This window comes from Lepidochelys olivacea (assembly GCF_965140295.1).
Source record: "Lepidochelys olivacea isolate rLepOli2 genome assembly, chromosome: 3".
NCBI lineage: Eukaryota > Metazoa > Chordata > Testudines > Cheloniidae > Lepidochelys > Lepidochelys olivacea.
The window spans coordinates 120,464,599-120,483,880 of NC_140413.1; the positions used below are offsets into that span (position 1 = coordinate 120,464,599).

At 41.4% G+C, this 19,282-nt stretch overlaps 1 protein-coding gene across 3 annotated transcripts in view; it reads left to right on the forward strand.

The window, feature by feature from the left end:
• The window catches only part of SYNJ2 (synaptojanin 2), a 97,663-nt gene that overhangs the window by 62,372 nt on the left and 16,009 nt on the right, over window positions 1-19,282 (forward strand). For 2 of the 3 annotated variants that reach the window (XM_084624696.1, XM_084624698.1), the window contains 10 exons: window positions 753-834; window positions 1,067-1,216; window positions 1,319-1,484; window positions 2,618-2,809; window positions 7,276-7,360; window positions 8,192-8,332; window positions 13,686-13,878; window positions 15,694-15,852; window positions 16,100-16,256; window positions 18,772-18,889. In XM_084624696.1, the coding sequence (XP_084480822.1) occupies window positions 753-834; window positions 1,067-1,216; window positions 1,319-1,484; window positions 2,618-2,809; window positions 7,276-7,360; window positions 8,192-8,332; window positions 13,686-13,878; window positions 15,694-15,852; window positions 16,100-16,256; window positions 18,772-18,889 (1,443 nt within the window). The remainder of the gene's footprint in view (window positions 1-752; window positions 835-1,066; window positions 1,217-1,318; window positions 1,485-2,617; window positions 2,810-7,275; window positions 7,361-8,191; window positions 8,333-13,685; window positions 13,879-15,693; window positions 15,853-16,099; window positions 16,257-18,771; window positions 18,890-19,282) is intronic. The other variant, XM_084624697.1, reaches the window with a different exon arrangement.

Consider the following 19,282-nt stretch of genomic DNA (forward strand, 5'->3'; position numbering starts at 1 on the left):
TGCCCTCTCCCTGATGTCCAAGCAGCATAAGATAAGAATTTCTTCTTGACAGGGATTTTTATTCCCTTCCGCCAGAGCTCAAGCTGATGGGATAAATTAGTGCACATCTCCTCTTCATGGGTGTAGGAGGAGCAATCAACAAAGTCTTTTGTCCCCTGATGTTCGACAGTGGCTCCTCTGGAGAGGAGATGACACCTCTTTGTGATAAACAAGCATTTCACACTTAGTAGTGCTTCTCTCCTGACTGTGGGGGTTTAAGGTTTTAAAGCAAATACTCTTGTAGTTACAGACCAAACACTTAAATATTACCGTGTAACATGGGATACAGATGTCTTAAGTGAGATTAAAGTCTGAACGCATTTTTATAAATCTAATACCTTTTTTTAGCAATACTAACACACAGGTCAGCCAGACAGGTTTTCAGTGAGGCCTAGGGCCTTGGAGTGAGCTAACACCTGGTCTGCAAGCATCACACATATAATTGCAGGTGTGGTTTTGCAGGCACAGTTGGGTACTTGAAATAAATTGAGCAGGCAAGCTTTTTGCACCTACAAAATGTGGGTGGAAAAATCCAGGCTGAGTGTTTGAAAATCTGGTCTTATCTACCTGTGGATCAAATGCCATTTTTATTGACTTTCTAACTTAAATGTTTCTGATGATAAAAGAAAACAATAGTTTATCAGTAACAACTGGATGTGGAGGCTCCTAATAACCTGCTGTATCTCTCTCTATTCTTTTTTTGGTTATTGAAGTCTGCAGACAGGTACCTTGCGAATGAATTGCCTGGACTGTCTTGATCGTACAAATAGCGTACAGTCCTTCATTGCACTTGAGGTGAGTTCATTAATGGTCTTGCATACACATACACACGCACTCTGCTTGTATTTTGTGCTTTACCAGAAAGGGCAAGAGGGAGGTCTCCTAGCTCTGTCTTTCCATCATTAAGATACTTGCATTAGTTTAACTATAGAATGATGGCTGGGTGAAATTTCTTACAAGAGGTGCGGGGGGGAAATGAAATATGAAAAGTCGCTTTTCCTCACCTCTCTTTCTGTCTTCACTCCAGGTTCTGCACACTCAGTTAGAAAGCCTAGGGTTGAACTCAAAGTCTATTGTTGACCGCTTTGTGGAGTCCTACAAGGCAATGTGGACTCTCAATGGTCACAATCTAAGTAAAGTGTTTACAGGCAGTCGTGCCCTGGAGGGGAAAGCCAAGGTAAAGGAGAATATCAGAGCTGCTTATTCATGAGTGACTTTAAAGGAAGTCTACACTATCACTGCAAAGGTCACTTGTGTTGAACATTTTTGCCTAATGCAGGTAGGGAAGCTCAAGGATGGAGCCCGCGCTGTGTCACGCACCATTCAGTCAAATTTCTTTGACAGTGTGAAGCAGGAAGCCATCAAGTTGCTACTCATGGGTGATTTCTTCAGCGAGGAACATGCAGACAAAGGAAGGATGCTTATGGACAGCACAGCTCTGCTGGGTAAGTCAGATGTAAATCTATCTTCTTTGTCTTGTGTTCGCTTCCAGATGTTCTAGATGACCAGTTGCATTCTTTTGAAGAGTCTAGAAATAAACAGAAGTTGCACAAAGGCATTGATGTATAGAGGCAATGCTTTCAAGTCACCACAGCATGTGCTTGAATTCCACTATTTTTATTTCCCAAAATATTCAATTAAACTTCTGCATAGGTTGACTCATTCACTGATGATAATCTGTGCTGATGGAAGTTGTTGTCTACTGTTTAGAAGAGTGGATTAGGAGTCTGAATTTCTGCGGGTTTTTTTCCAGCTTTGTCCCTGACTCACTCTTTGACCATGGGCAATTGTCTTGAGACCAGATTTTTTTTACAAACTGGCCCCTCTTTTTGTGCCTGCAATTTCTGGATTCTTTAGGCCATTTAGGTGTCTAAATATCTGACTGCACGTGCAAATCAGTTACTTAAATGCTGAAATTATCTAAATTGCTCCTGCAAATAATGGTGGTCAAAAAATTACACTCTTAATTATTTGCACCCACCAAAAAAAAAAAGAGAGAGGAAGTCTGATTAAAGCAAGGCTAAAATGGGGACCAATCAGGAATAATCAAGATGGTGGGGTCTTATGTGGAGTCCTGGCCATATCAGAATATAGATCCAAATTCATGATAGTTTTTCAGAATTAGTGTATAACAGTATGCACCAAAAAAATCTAATGGGTCTTGGGTTTGGTTCTTAAATTGTGACACAACCATCATTTTGTGGGCCAAGCTGAAAATCTCAAGAAAGACCAATCTCAAACCGTATTATTCAGTCATTATTAGGGAAAGGATTAGAAAATTCTAGTAACATATATTTTGAATATATTTTCTTCAAGTTTGTCACTGTGAAAGTCCTGTTTTCCCTTCCCCTCCACTAGTACAACTCATTTCAGTGACTGCACCCAGTTACCAGGAAAGAAATTGGTGGCATCATTTTCACTTACACAGTTATTGTTATTTCCACGGGAATTACTTTTTTAGTTATTGCACTGATGCCAGTAAGGTAACTATCATTATTTCACAGTAAGTCTACATGTCACTGACATAGTACCATTTATTCCACTGCAGCAAATTGTTTTTACTTTCTCTGTCCATCAGTGACTCCCAGTATTTTGAAGGCCATGTCAGAGCGTCAGTTTGAATTCACGTGCTTCAAGCGGATTCGTGTTGCCATGGGGACCTGGAATGTAAATGGAGGCAAACAATTTAGAAGCAACATCCTTGGTACCAGTGAGTTAACAGACTGGCTGCTGGATTCTCCCAAGCTCTCTGGGGTTTCTGAATTTCAGGGTAAGACTTTGAGTGGTAGTGTATCTGTTTTAAAATAAACATCTCAGAGAGGTGATTAAGAAAAAGCAGAACGCATACAGGGAGTGGAAGATGGGAGGGATCAGCAAGGAAAGCTACCTTATTGAGGTCAGAACATGTAGAGATAAAGTGAGACAGGCTAAAAGTCAAGTAGAGTTGGACCTTGCAAAGGGAATTAAAACCAATAGTAAAAGGTTCTATAGCCATATAAATAAGAAGAAAACAAAGAAAGAAGAAGTGGGACCGCTAAACACTGAGGATGGAGTGGAGGTCAAGGATAATCTAGGCATGGCTCAATATCTAACCAAATACTTTGCCTCAGTCTTTAATAAGGCTAAAGAGGATCTTAGGGATAATGGTAGCATGACAAATGGGAATGAGGATATGGAGGTAGATATTACCATATATGAGGTAGAAGCGAAACTCAAACAGCGTAATGGGACTAAATCGGGGCGCCCAGATAATCTTCATCCAAGAATATTAAAGGAATTGGCACCCAAAATTGCAAGCCCATTAGCAAGAATTTTTAATGAATCTGTAAACTCAGGGGTTGTACCATATGATTGGAGAATTGCTAACATAGTTCCTATTTTTAAGAAAGGGAAAAAAAGTGATCCGGGTAACTACAGGCCTGTTATTTTGACATCTGTAGTATGCAAAGTCTTGGAAAAAATTTTGAAGGAGAAAGTAGTTAAGGACATTGAAGTCAATGGTAAATGGGACAAAATACAACATGGTTTTACAAAAGGTTGATCGTGCCAAACCAACCTGATCTCCTTCTTTGAGAAAGTAACAGATTTTTTAGACAAAGGAAACTCAGTGGATCTAATTTACCTAGATTTCAGTAAGGCGTTTGATACCGTGCCACATGGGGAATTATTAGTTAAATTGGAAAAGATGGGGATCAATAGGAAAATTGAAAGGAGGATAAGGAATTGGTTAAAGGGGAGACTACAACGGGACCTACTGAAAGGTGAACTGTCCTGCTGGAGGGAGGTTACCAGTGGAGTTCCTCAAGGATCAGTTTTGGGACCAATCTTATTTAATCTTTTTATTACTGATCTCGGCACAAAAAGTGGGAGTGTGCTAATAAAGTTTGCGGATGATACAAAGCTGGGAGTTATTGCCAATTTAGAGAAGGACTGGGATATCATACAGGAGGATCTGGATGACCTTGTAAACTGGAGTAATAGTAATAGGATGAAATTTAATAGTGAGAAGTGTAAGGTTATGCATTTAGGGATTAATAACAAGAATTTTAGTTATAAGATGGGGACGCATCAATTAGAAGTAAAGGAGAAGGACCTTGGAGTATTGGTTGATCATAGGATGACTATGAGCTGCCAATGTGATATGGCCGTGAAAAAAGCTAATGCGGTCTTGGGATGCATCAGGAGAGGTATTTCCAGTAGAGATAAGGAGGTTTTAGTACCGTTATACAAGGCACTGGTGAGACCTCATCTGGAATAGTGTGTGCAGTTCTGGTATCCCATGTTTAAGAAGGATGAATTCAAACTGGAACAGGTACAGAGAAGGGCTACTAGGATGATCCGAGGATTGGAAAACTTGTCTTATGAAAGGAGACTCAAGGAGCTTGGCTTGTTTAGCCTAACTATAAAAGAAGGTTGAGGGGAGATATGATTGCTCTCTATAAATATATCAGAGGGATAAATACCGGAGAGGGAGAGGAATTATTTAAGCTTAGTATCAATGTGGACACAAGAACAAATGGATATAAACTGGTCATTGGGAAGTTTAGACTTGAAATTAGACGAAGGTTTCTAACCATCAGAGGAGTGAAGTTTTGGAATAGCCTTCCAAGGGAAGCAGTAGGGGCAAAAGATCTATCTGGCTTTAAGATTAAACTCGATAAGTTTATGGAGGAGATGATATGATGGGATAACATGATTTTGGTAATTAATTGATCTTTAAATATTCATGGTAAATAGGCCCAATGGCCTGTGATGGGATGTTAGATGGGGTGGGATCTGAGTTACCCAGGAAAGAATTTTCTGTAGTATCTGGCTGGTGAATCTTGCCCGTATGCTCAGGGTTTAGCTGATCGCCATATTTGGGATCGGGAAGGAATTTTCCTCCGGGGCAGATTGGAAGAGGCCCTGGAGATTTTTCACCTTCCTCTGTAGCATGGGGCACAGGTCACTTGCTGGAGGATTCTCTGCTCCTTGAAGTCTTTAAACCACGATTTGAGGACTTCAATAGCTCAGACATAGGTGAGAGGTTTTTCGCAGGAGTGGGTGGGTGAGATTCTGTGGCCTGCGTTGTGCAGGAGGTCAGACTAGATGATCATAATGGTCCCTTCTGACCTTAGCATCTATGAAACTATGAATCTATTATTTGTTAGTGTCGAATGGAACTGCCAAGTAGTTTAGGTCCCATATTTGGCCATTCATATATCATCTGGTGGGGAATTCTAAGTGGCTGATTCTGCTCCCACTTGGCCTTATACTGCACCCCTTCACAAGCCTTGGTGTAGCAGTCCATAGGTGGGGCGGGGAAGGCTGCTATAAGTTAGAGAAACCCTCAGGGCTGCACTAACTGATGCTGACGAGTGTTTTGGCCCTTACAGCATCCCAGAATCCAGAGTGTGTGACGGTGGCATAAAATCACCTCACCCTGAGGTGGCCTTCTGCACTGAATCTCTCACCAGACAGCACAAAATCTGTCCCTAAATATCAGTTTTATTCATGCTCCTCCATTCCTCCCCTTGTGTTTCAATCTCATTGGGAGTTAGGTGCCTAGGTGCCTTTAGAAATTCCACTAGGTATCTATCTGCATCTTTTGACATCTAAATATCTTTAAAAGTCTGGCCTTTAGGCACCTCTGAAAATGTTACACTTAATCCTTTAGTGTTTATAAAGCACTCCGAGACCCCCAGACAAAAGGAATTGTATACAGTAAGGGTAACATTTTATTACATTACATCATTACAAAGCAGGGTCATTTTTTTTAGTAGTGTGTCAAACTGTTGTGTTTGTGGCTTGTTTGAACTGGCTGCTGACTTTCCAGTTTACAAAACAGGGCTTGTGATTGTAACTGACTTACAGATTTTCCTAAAGAAAACAGCAAAGATAGTGTTCTGTCCTTCAGAAATGAAGTGGTTCTAAAATTACTGCTTGTCCTTCACTTTCCCTGTTACAGCGTAATACATAATCCTTTGCAGGCATTGCTGAGATATTCCTGTGCGTAGCACACAAATAAATTCCATGTATCCCTGGCTGTCTCACGTGAGCATTACTTCTCTTGAGCCCATACTACTGTAGTCTCAGAAGGCCCAGGAAGTAGGAGATTAACAACGTTATGCTGTATGTGTTCTGTTCATGCACATTAGACATACTTACTGACAATGAAGTCAGGCGCCTCATGCAGTCAGCTGTTTTAATAATCTACATTAATGGCTAAATTTTCAAAAATGGGTGTCAAAATTATGCATGTAAAATATGCAGTTACTATTTTTGCATGTGCACTTTTCTGCTTTTCTTATTCTTAATTTGTGAGCAAACCTGATTTAGGCTCCTACAGTATTCTTCTGTATAGCCCTAAGGGCTGAGTGAAGTTCTTGTTGTCTGGTGAATAATAATGAAAACCCTTTAGATGTAAGGCAAACCTGGTGAACAAGCAGATGTAGATGTAGTTTTGTGCCGCCCCATGAGAGATCAGTGTCTGATTGTCTGAGTCCTCTCCAAGGAGCATGCTCACACCTAGGTGGGTTGCCCATCAGTGACACCTCCCCCCAACTCCTGTACCAGTTGGTCTAAGGAGCACTGTTGTCAAGACACATTTCTTCACTGGTAAGCGGCTACAATCCGTGGTGTATGTTGTTGAAGAAGACAGGGAAGAAAGTTAGCAAGGAACCTCCAAGACTTCCTCAAAGTAGTGGAAAATCTTACTTGGGGGCATGGGTGGGGAGGAAGAAACATGCTGGTAGTGGACAATAGTTGCAGCTAGATAAATTCTGTGTCAAAAACAGACGTTGAGATATTGGACCGCATACTGGGTATGAGATTTCAATGTGACTGGATGGGATGGGGCAAACCATTGTGACTTTTGGGTTTTGTACACAGTGGCATCATATCTTAAATCTGGGAAGAGAGGATCTCCCTCTAAACAACATTGCTGAGGCCACACCTAGAATAAAGTGCTTTGTTCTGGGCTCCTTCCTACCAGAAAGATGCAGACAACCAGAAGGAGACAAGCAGAAAAATGATAAAAGGAACTGCAAGGGTTGCTTTCTAAAGATAGAAACTGAACTGTCCTGCTGGAGGGAGGAAGAGTATATAAAAGAGCTATAATTATATAACTTGGCAGAGGATGCACAAAATTAACTATAGGACGTCTCTTTTTCTAATTTCTGTCAAGTATGCAAATGATTAAACGAAACAACAAATAAAGTGGTAAGTCTTGAATGACTTTTGTTCCTCTATACGCAGACGATGAAAGCTGCCCTGCTGACATGTTTGCTGTGGGATTTGAAGAGATGGTGGAATTAAATGCAGGGAATATTGTAAATACCAGGTAGGTGAAAACAGAGCTGTGCTTTGTACATTCACCTGCATATAGTCACTCTGTGTGGGAATGTGTTTGTCATTAACAAATGCCAAGGTTACCAGCCCAAATGTGCACTCTCTCATTTTTATACAATGCATATCATTGAGCTTTCTAAGCCAATGCAGGGCCCTACTTTAGCACTGTGCTCTCAGTATCCTTGTCTGATGCTGAAATGTTAAACTGTCAAAGTCTCTACACACAACTGAAATGTATGTGTGGAATTTTACAATGTGAGCAATATCTCTCTGTGCTTAAGTATTTATGTATGTGTATTCATAAAGGTACTGCTAGGGTAGGAAGTAGAGGTAAGGAATGAACTTTTCTTGTCCGTGCATGTGAAAAAATTTGTTCCTTGACAGGCTGGAGGAGGACTCAAGGGGAAAGGGGCAAAAACAACCAAGGAATGTAGCGTTTCACTGCTGATTCTTCTAGCTTAACATTGAGATATCATCTTTAGGAATAGCAAAGCTACAGTAGTATGTAGCATGGTTGGTGGGTCAGTATTCATCTGCATGTATCAGTGGATCTTTAGGACAAGAAAAATAAGGAGGTCTACAAGGTCAAATCTATGCAGAACATGGCTGCCCAACCATCACTTGAGAGTAGCAGTGCATTCAATATTGAGCACATGTAGCCGGTCACCTCCTAAGCAGTTAAAGTCCATTTAGCTCTCACCTTACTGCCCTCTGCCTCGTGTTGCAAGAGCAGGGGAAAGAGACATTGCAAAGAAAGAGGCTTCAACATGATTTTTATTATTTCGTTTCTGTTCAATTCATTCAGTGTTTGTTTTTGTTCCAGTACAACTAATAGGAAGATGTGGGGGGAGCAGCTTCAGAAAGCGGTTTCCAGGACTCACCGGTACATTCTGCTGACATCGGCACAGCTTGTTGGCGTTTGTCTCTTCATCTTTGTACGACCTTATCACGTCCCCTTCATTAGGTACGAAGGTGTCATGTTTTCACAAATGGTTTCCTGTGGCCTGGAGTTGGGAGCAGGGAAAGCAGGCCTGGATTAATCAATGTGCACACAGTGCAGTCGAACCAGTGCCGCCATTTCAGTGGGGGGCCTGACTCTAGGGGTACCAACTACACACACACACACACACACACCACACACACACACACACACACACACACACACACACACACACACACCCACCATGGGCCAGGAAGGAGTTGGAGGGAGGGCTCTGCCAGCATGCTGTGGCAAGAACTAGTGGGATGGAGTGGGGAGCCGGGCCAGCCCTGTGGGACAGGAACTGCTGCTAGCTGAGTGCAGGGTGAGTTCACTCTCTAACAGCCCCTCCAGGGCCTCTCACTCCCTCAGGGCAGAACCTGACCGCCCCCCCACACACACACACAGATTGTCCCACCCTCTGGGGCAGTACCTGACCCTCATCCCAAGGCTTCCTAACCTATAGGAGAAGGAAAGGTGGGGGACACCTAAATGCCATAGTTCACAGGGCCCCAAAGTTCTTCAATCTAGCCCTGAGGTGAAGGCCTGGTTTTTGCTGAGAATTCCTGCTGCAGAAATGTGTTCTTCATTTCGTGTAAGCTCATTAACCCGTACAATTGTAAACGTGAGGTTGGGCTAGGGATAGAGATAAAAATTCCTGTTAAAAACAGAATTTCATTGGCTAACAAATTCTTCAGACATGAGAAGTAATAATTTTACTTTATTTCTTTATTTGAAATAAAATCAATAGAAACGAGCAAGTTAGGACATCTGTACAGTATTTTACAACGTAAGCTGTACTGATGCCAAACTGGGCAAAAGGAGAAGACTCCCATCAAAAATAGACCAAGGAGGAGATATTTTCAAAAGCACAAATTGGAGTCCGGCAACTTGCTCCCTTTGACTTTCACTAGGAGCGAGCCATCTAATTGTCGAGGGCACCTTTATAAATTTCTCCCCGCTAAGCTTCCCTGCACCCATCCCCAACACAGACAAAAGCTGGAGAAAAGATATAGGCCTAATGCAGTTCCTAGAACCAACAGGGGAAGCAAATCCTAGAGTCAAGATCTCTCCTCTGAGAAGATCATTCCTTTGATAGAGGAAGGGAGCGTGGGTTCAAGTCTCTACTTTGCCACAAGCTTCCTGTGTCACCTTGGGCAAGTCACTTTCTCTCTGTGACTCAGTTGCCCTTCTGTAGAATGGGAATAGTAGTACTGGCCTACCTCACGGAGGCGCTGTGAGGACAAATGCATTAAAGATTGTGTGACGTTGAGGTGCTGTGGTAATGGGGATTGTATAAGATCCTTAGATAGACTGTCCTGCCGTCAGTCCCCAGGATGAAATCCTGGCCCCATTGAAGACCATGGCAAAACTTCCATTGACTTTAGTTGGGCCAAGATTTCACCTCAGATTTTTAACTACAGTAACCATTAAGAGCACCTTCCCCAATTGTTGTAGTAGCACAAAGGGAGAGGAGCAGTCTCTGAGGCACCCAGGAACCCAGCCATATGTAGATCCCTACCAACACCTTGACTTGCACCCTAAAGGAAATAGAAAGCCAACCTCGCCATTGCAGAACTATCATAATATTCTCCCTGTGGCCAACACTGCCAAACAGGTAGCTAGTGGCACTCTGCACCAGCTGCAGCTTTGGAGTGTTCTTCAGGGGTAGTCTCATGGAGAGAGCGCTGTAGCAATACAACCTGGAGTTGCAAGGTCCAGATCTGAGATAAAAGGCAGATTCACCTGGGAAAGAATATGCTTTTGGCCACGGATGACATCTGAGATCCAGGAGCAATCAGGGCTGCAAAGTACACTAAAATCCAAAAACTCTTGGGCTAGAGAGTGGATAATCTTGTTGGTCGTAAGATGAGAAAACTCTCCTACCGTATATTTATGCTGCTTCTGCCACCAGGACTCCTTTCTTCTCTAGATTTAGCTTCAGCGAGCTTACTGTCATTAAGTCTCCATTTCAACCAAGCGCTGTGGAACCAAATAGACTACAGCATCTGGGCCTAAATTGACAGAGACAGAGTTGTGTGACCTCTGTGTACAGTAGTGATAACAGGGGAACCCAAACTAGCTCCCTGTCTACCTCAACAGACTCACATACACATTGGGTAGGGTGGATAACAGAACAGAGCCTGCATGAAAGTGCCTGTGCAGTGGAATGAAGCATGCCTACGGATATGCAGGTGGGAGCGGAGTAATTGGCCAGAACTACACACTGGCATCTCCCAGAGAAGACTAGAACAATATCATCCACCCCATACCAAATGCACTGCTGGGTCACTAAAACCTTCGAGAGTTTCAAACCCTGCTGGGCTATCTTACTTTCTCTTTCACTAGTCAAATATCCACCATGAAGGTCCATGCCGTCTTCATGTCGTACCTAGCTCTGCAGTCAGACTAATGGAATCCAGGTAACACTAGTGTTCCCTTACTGCAGCCTTCTGCGTTCTAAAGGGAAAAGACTAAATTCCTGAATTTATTTTATTTATTTTTTATTTTTTTTAACTAACCTGTCTGATAAAAGTAGTCCAAAGAAGGAGAATAACTTTTACTAGGTGAAATTTGAGTACTCCAGCTTGAATAAAAAGGGATCAATAGCAGAATTACTCTACAGATTGGTTTCAGAGTAACAGCCGTGTTAGTCGGTATTCGCAAAAAGAAAAGGAGTACTTGTGGCACCTTAGAGACTTACCAATTTATTTGAGCGTGAGCTTTCGTGAGCTACAGCTCACTTCATCGGATGCATACCGTGGAAACTGCAGAAGACATTATATACACACAGAGACCATGAAACAATACCTCCTCCCGCCCCACTGTCCTGCTGGTAAGAGCTTATCTAAAGTGATCATCAAGTTGGGCCATTTCCAGCACAAATCCAGGTTTTCTCACCCCCCCTCCCCCCCCCCCAAACTCACTCTCCTGCTGGTAATAGCCCATCCAAAGTGACCACTCTCTTCACAATGTGTATGATAATCAAGGTGGGCCATTTCCTGCACAAATCCAGGTTCTCTCACTCCCTCACCCCCCTCCAAAAACCACACACACACAAACTCACTCTCCTGCTGGTAATAGCTTATCCAAAGTGACCACTCTCCCTACAATGTGCATGATAATCAAGGTGGGCCATTTCCAGCACAAATCCAGGTTTTCTCACCCCCCCCCCCACCCCCATACACACACAAATTCACTCTCCTGCTGGTAATAGCTTATCTAAAGTGATCATCAAGTTGGGCCATTTCTAGCACAAATCCAGGTTTTCTTACCCTCCGCCCCCCCCCCCCCCACACACACACACAAACTCACTCTCCAGGGGGTGAGAGAACCTGGATTTGCACAGGAAATGGCCCACCTTGATTATCATACACATTGTGAAGAGAGTGGTCACTTTGGATGGGCTATTACCAGCAGGAGAGTGAGAACCTGGATTTGTGCTGGAAATGGCCCAACTTGATGATCACTTTAGATAAGCTATTACCAGCAGGACAGTGGGGCGGGAGAAGGTATTGTTTCATATTCTCTGTGTGTATATAATGTCTTCTGCAGTTTCCACGGTATACATCCGATGAAGTGAGCTGTAGCTCACGAAAGCTTATGCTCAGATAAATTGGTTAGTCTCTAAGGTGCCACAAGTACTCCTTTTCTTTCTACAGATTGGTTCTATTGCAACTGTCAACCTGTTAGCACTCAGATATACAACAGTGGGCCATTGAAAGTCCTGAAAGGTTTTGATTTTAATAAGTGGCTGAGTTTCGTTATTTAATATTAATGAGCTGCTACAGGATACATGGACACAGCCAATCCTAGTCACGTGATTTTGTAGTTTAAAAATAAAAAAGAAAAATCCAGAAAAGGACAACAAAAATCATCAGAGGCAGAGAAAGATTTCTATGCTAAGGGAGATTAAAAGGTTAGACTAGTGTAAAGAGGAGATTAATAAAATGGGGTGTGATTGAAGTATATATCACAATGAATGGGTCAAGGAACTCAGAGGCTCAGGATACTATGAGGCTGTCTCACCACAACCTTTCCTATAACCTTAACCAAGAATGGAGGATTAGATTCCAGTTAATAGTTGTATAGGTTGGCACATCAATGGATGGCTTCTTAGAGCAGAGACAGAACACATGATTCCTTAAAATGGTCAAAACTCTCTGAGAAGGTGTTGATGTTCCCCATCAGCCAACCCAGGACCTAGTATTTCCCCACTGGCCTTCACCAGCCAGGAAAGAGAAGCAAAGCACGGGTTGTGGTATGAAATTGCCCCAACACCTCTAGAACCTCCAAGAATGTGTGTAACCAAAAGTCAACAAAGACTTAACGTTTGTCCCCTCCAGATATTGCCCTGCATCAACGGACACAAATATTCTAATCCAGTGCTCATGATTTTATGTACAAAGTAACTGGAAATTTTCTCAATAGGAAGGATTCACACAGGACTGGGGCAATTACAATTATGATCTCACTATTTGCTTATCTGAAAAGACAGGCGTGCATTATTCTCAAAATAGACTGGCTATCTGGGAGTAATTACTCTGCTAACAGGTGGTTTGTTTTGCCAAGTTGTAATATAATGTAAAACAATGATATGTTAATTGCTAAGATGTAATTAATAATATGGATGCAACAGGCAATTTGTTATCAAAACTGATGCCATTTCAGTGCTCAAGGTCTGAGTATTTGTTTCTAACAATCAACTAGTATGATAAATACAGATTTTATAATCTGTATGCTTTGATATTTGCATTGATACACCAGAGATGTGGCCCGCTCTCCACTACAAAAGTTGCATTTCATGGTATGGAAATGCCACTTCAGTAGATAACCAGCTGTTAGCAGATTCATGTCAGCAGAATGGAAAATAAAAGGGAGTAAAAAGTGACCCTTAATTATTGTCACTACTTCAAAGGAATTTTTTTGATAAAGACAAACATCAAAAGTAAACCTCATATAAGTTACAAAAGGTACAGAAATGTTTTCATGCAAAGAATGCTGAATAGTTTGGAAAGGATGCCAAGAGGGGTGGCCCAAGGACAAAGTTATTTCACTTGATTGTTTTATTACTGTATTGTTGTTTTTTAACTGGTAATCTGAAACATTAGAACATCTATACCGCCAATAGTAATGTTGCAGCAAAAGACCCTAAGAGATCCATTGACCAACATGAATCTCTGCTCATTCATGGATTTAATAACTGGAGGGAAAATAAAAGCATCATTCTAAATAAGATGGGGTTTTCCTTTCCACTTTCCAGTAATGACTGACTGATTTTTTTTTTCTCTCCCCCCAACCCCCACCTTTTTTTTTTTTTTTTTTTTTTTTGGTCCAGGGATGTAGCAATAGACACAGTGAAAACCGGGATGGGAGGGAAAGCTGGGAATAAAGGTGCAGTAGGCATCCGTTTCCAGTTCCACAGTACCAGTTTTTGCTTCATATGCAGTCACTTGACAGCTGGTCAGTCTCAAGTGAAAGAGAGGAATGAAGATTATAAAGAGATTACACAGAAACTCAGCTTCCCAATGGTAAGTATTTAGGATGTCTCAGACAGAAATGTTGTGAATGGGAGTGAAAATTATATCCTTAAATTTTTAATTGTGAGAGTCAGTAGCAATCTATACTACCTGGCAGGTCAGCACGGGAGGCAATTCAAAGTCATAGAGTATTCACACAAAAGAACTTAATAAAAAAGAAAGTAAGGTTGAAAGCTTATTTCCATGGAGACCAGCTAACCCAAAAACAAACAATACTTTCTTTACAAAAATTCTACACCTTTAAATAACCCAGATGTGAGAATGCCTGAACGTGAACAATGAAGGGATATAACCAGTTTCCCACCATCATAATGTTTCATCACTCACTATCACACCCACCTGATTCACAGATTGAAAACTTTATGCATTGTGGACCAGTTTGCCAAGATTACGCTTTAAGAACCAGGTGTGGTGGCATCACACAGACAGTAATGGCTCCCTGGTTCTCTGCTCAGACCCAGAACAGTTTAGTTCACCCTGGGGCTGCTCTAATTTGAATTAGTTAGCAAGAGTCCCTAAAAAGACCATTTTCTATCAGAGCATACCCAGAGTGTGTCATACTCCAGCTACTCCTTCTCTTTGATTGTGACATGCCACAACTTCTCAGTCTCCTGCACACAGCCTACATGCCTCCTGCTTTTCTTCATCCTTTCTCCCTACACTTCCCCTAGAGTCTCATTTCCCAAGAAGACCAAGCACAATTAATTTTTATCTTTATCAGAATGTGGCGCAAACAGACATTCTGAGATCCCTTTCCTCTGTATTTATATCAGATATGATATCTTTTGGATGGTATTCTGTTGATCACCTCTCAGTTGTCTCTGTTTAAGGCCATCAAGTGGCCCTGTAGGTTTTTTGTGGCTTTGTTCCTGTGCTTGCCTTAATGGTGTTGGCCGCGTTAGATTTCCACAGCTGCCATTTCTTTCAGACTTCTCCAGAGAGCCTGTAAGCCAGGGAACGAAAGGACCAGTTTATGATGTGTTCATTTATTTTGTTAAGTCAGCAAAGAATGGCATTTAGGTTGAAGAGCATAAAATTTAACTCCCTGTTGTTTCCAGGGTTTACAGGCTTGACACATATAGCATATTAATCAGTTTCCATTTATGTTAGAAATAATAGTCCCAGTATTGAAGACCTGCATAGAATATTCATTCTAAATGGCCATAAAATCATGCGTATAGCAGTCCTTACTTCCAATAGCTCATTAACTATTTTATATCCTGTAAGTTTACTATATTGGTGTATATTTTGTGTGTGTGTAATATATATTAACAGTGCCCTCTAGTGATGCTAGAGATACAGGTCTGAAGTGTTTCCTTTATGAATCCCTGTGTTCAGAGGTTTAGAGCTTATTTTTTGAAAGTGCAGTTATCTGTAGCATAACACATGAAGCTTAAATATTGGAGTGAATCTCTGTTAATAATATTATTACTTTACATTTACAGAAATGTGCTATGCAGTTGTAGGGGCAAATTTTCAGCCTGGTCTTGACTGAAGCCTCTGTTTTTGCGGGTGCATACAATAGCAAGAGCATTTTGTGGCTGCAGTTTAGATCATGCAGGCATATAAGTCCTTGACTGTGCCAGAATTAAGATATCTAAATTATGGATGTAAAATTGTGACTAAATAACTGTGGGATGCAGAAAGAAATGTAGAGACCACTTTTTTAGTCTGCACTGGATTTAGCAATTAAAACCTCGTAAACAAGTCCAAAATATAGTATTCGAGGGAGACTGAGTTTTAAAACTCAGTTGATTAAAATGTATCATTTTAAACTATGTCTTAAATTCTGTATCTTCTAACCAGGGGAGGAATGTGTTCTCACATGACTATGTGTTCTGGTGTGGCGATTTTAACTATCGCATTGATCTGACATATGAAGAAGTCTTTTATTTTCTTAAACGACAAGACTGGAAAAGACTCCTGGAATTTGATCAACTACAGCAGCAGAAATCCAGTGGAAAAGTAAGGGGATTTATCCCATTTGCTCCAAATTTAAAATAGCCATTTTCCAGAACACCCATATTTTGATCCAAACTAATTGCCTTTAAGTAAGAATGAAAATGAGGGCATTTTCAGAAATGCGTTTCTAGGGGTATGTTCATTTAAAAAAAAATCAAAGTGTGATTATATTAATAAAAGTGAATATGTGACTATGAAACCTTCATAAGCAGGAATTAGCTGATTGAAGAAATGATATTTATTTTAATAGATTTTTAAAGACTTTCATGAAGGCACTATTCATTTTGGACCAACATATAAATATGACGTTGGCTCAGAGGCTTATGATACAAGCGATAAGTGCAGAACCCCTGCTTGGACTGACCGAGTGCTTTGGTGGAGAAAGAAGCTTTCATTTGATAAAACAGGTGCGTAGGGTCTTTCTCATTTTTGCATTTCTCATTTTAAATAATGATGCCTGGCAGTCAGATCTCACTGGATCCAAGGGATGGAATTTGGTCTAGTGGTTAGAGAAGAAGGTGGACAGTCTGGGATTCTAGGTTCTATACCTGGATCTGGCCTTTAGTCTGGGTGAAACTGTGATTACCTTACTCATGGTGGTACTCCCTTTGGTTTCAGTGGGACTGCTTTCATGAACATAGAAGTCACATTTGAAACCTGATCAAGTCACTTAGCTACAGCCTACTCCTGCTCCTGTTGTTACTGATTTCAATAAGGATCTGAGCCTTGTGCCTTGGTTTCCTCAGATGTTATTAGGGAATGATAATACTGAACGTTGTGAGGTTTTATTAATTCATACTTGTAAAATGCTTTGAGATCGTTGAATGGAAAGTGCTACGGAAGTGCAGTGCATTACTTTATCTGTAAGTTAAAAGCTATAAAATACTAGGACAGTTTTTTAAAAAAAAAACAACTTTTTGCCGCCAGAGCCATATTTCCATACCAGCCTCTGAATCTGCATGTCATCCATTAGTATGTGTAAAAACTGCACTTACGCATGCAAAGTGAAGAGTTACATGAGAAATTACCTGATCCATGCATACAAATGTGACTTTACCTCTTAAGATACAAGGGTCATCCCGTGGACTGCCTCAGTATAAATACCATGAAGGAAAGTGAGGGTTTCCAGAGAGGATGTCAATGTAACATAAATAATCTCATATTGATTTTAAAATCTGATGGTGTAGTAAAAAGAGGATCATGACCAGTAAATAGAGGCATGAGCTTACAAAGCAATAAAACCATAGAAGGGATGAGATGCAGGGGATAACAATAGGTGAACTTCAGTTTGTGTGAGAAATAAGCTCAAATATTGGTAGGGCTGCAGTTCTTCTAAGCCAATAGGGTCCTACACACAGGAATAGAGGGGTTTGTGTTGCTGTAGATAATCGAAATATCCCAGATGAATAACCAAGAAGAAAATAACACTTGGATGGGAGGATAAAAGTGCTGGTATCTCCTCCCTACACTTCTCACAGTTAGCAGAGGCACCCTCTCTCCACTTCTGGCTGCTCAATAATTGACCCAATTTTTTTTCCCCTTCCACCTTGTAGACCACAGTTAGCCTAAAAATCCTCCCTTAAGTATCTACCTCTCACCCTTTCCATTTTTTTCACGTTTCTACAACTTTTGTCATTTTTTCATGTTTGTAGCAGGTCTGCCATTGTTCTAAATGCATGCAGAAGTTGAATAACTCTCCTCATATTTCCCAACTGCTTTATGATTGTTGCAGACTATCCAGTAATTCCATTGCATCTTTTCAGCTAAAAAAATATCCCCAGCTATTCAATAAATTTCCCTTTCTCTCTCAATTCTTCTTTCAAGTGGCTCCAGAGAGGACTTCAGCTGGCTGAGCAGACATTGTAGATGGGATGATCTAGCAGGGCTGCAAGAGCCCACCATATATCAGAAGAAAGTAGCAAATAAATGAAACCTCTTTCTCCTGTACTTACAGACCTTCCAGAGCTAGCCCAAGTGGTAACACAGCTAGGAGATCCATCTTCTCCCCCTCCCCATTTTCTGCCTTTGAGCCCCACCCAATCCTTCTGGTTCCATTCTCCACCTATAAACTCCACTACCCCTTCTGATTTGGTGGCAAAGCTTCTTCTCTTTCTCTCTCTCTCTCTCTCTCTACTGCTGATCTGCCGAATAGTCCAACTTCCATTTCTGTTCTATACAGTGGAGGATACTGGGGCCAGAGAGCTGTTTGCAGGGGAGACATTCCTTGCAGGTTGTTTACAATTCAGTTCCTAGATCAAAGGGAAGAGATGTATAGCTAGTATGAGGCAGCCAGGAGAAGTGATCATGTCCCACAGTAACTCATCTTGAGCTCTGGAGATGAGAAATAACCCTTCTCCCCAGGCCTAGCAATGCTTCCCTCCATTTCTTCATGTTTCTGAGTGCAGCACAGGGCCTCCCCTAGCATAAAGGGAGAGTCCAGAGTGGCACTAGCTGGTAAGGAAGCAACAATCTATACTACACTCTTATCCCAGATTTGAACACTTCCTGTCACCCAGAAAAACCATGTGGAAAGCAGAGAAGCTAGAGCCATACAGGATTTCCTCTGTCTGGTCTCTTTAACTGCATGTGGTTATTTCAAAATATAGGTGTTTTCAGGCTGGAGAAAAATGCTATACTTTAATGTGACGTTGTGTGATGCTAAATTATATAGGTCTCTGAAAAGTTATTGGTTTGCATTTTGTCTTGTTCTAATGATCTGTGCTATCGATTGCACTTCTTTTTACATTTTGTTTTCTATTAGGAAATTCAAGGTCTAGAGGGATATAAGCCATCCTTTAGATGGAGTGCTTCAGGAACAATGTGTTTTGGTGAAAACCACAGTTCTGTGAAATGCAAATGGTTAAAATAGTTTAAATTATTATTACAAGTCTATGAACTTTAATGCTCTTTTGTGCTGTATAGCTGGAGAGATCAATCTCCTAGATAGTGATCTGAGTGCCGAAACAAAAGTCAAACACACTTGGACTCCTGGTGCCCTGATGTATTATGGAAGAGCGGAGCTGCAGGCATCTGATCACAGGTAATGTCCTAGCTTAGATTATCTTTCTCTGATTACATTGAGGCTCACTGAAGTATATATTCAATGGAAGGGCCAAGAATGATTGTTAATGGATGCTACATGCTTATTCTCTGTTCAGCCCTTTGACATTTAACCCCATCATGGTTCTAAACCAAAGGGTGGCAATGCCCGTGGGCCTTGTATTAATTTTCCTCTGTACTATGATATCAGCAAGGGCTGGACAAGATGCAGAGGCAAGGGCTGGATGATTTGATGCCTCTCCTCATTCATTTCTGACTGCTCAAACCAATTAAAGGTGCAGCATTGACAGGCACCACCCAGTCTTCTGCTAGAATGAAGGCAGCTGAGATGTGTTGCCTTAGCGGCATAAACTGTGTGTGTAGAGCTGGGGTG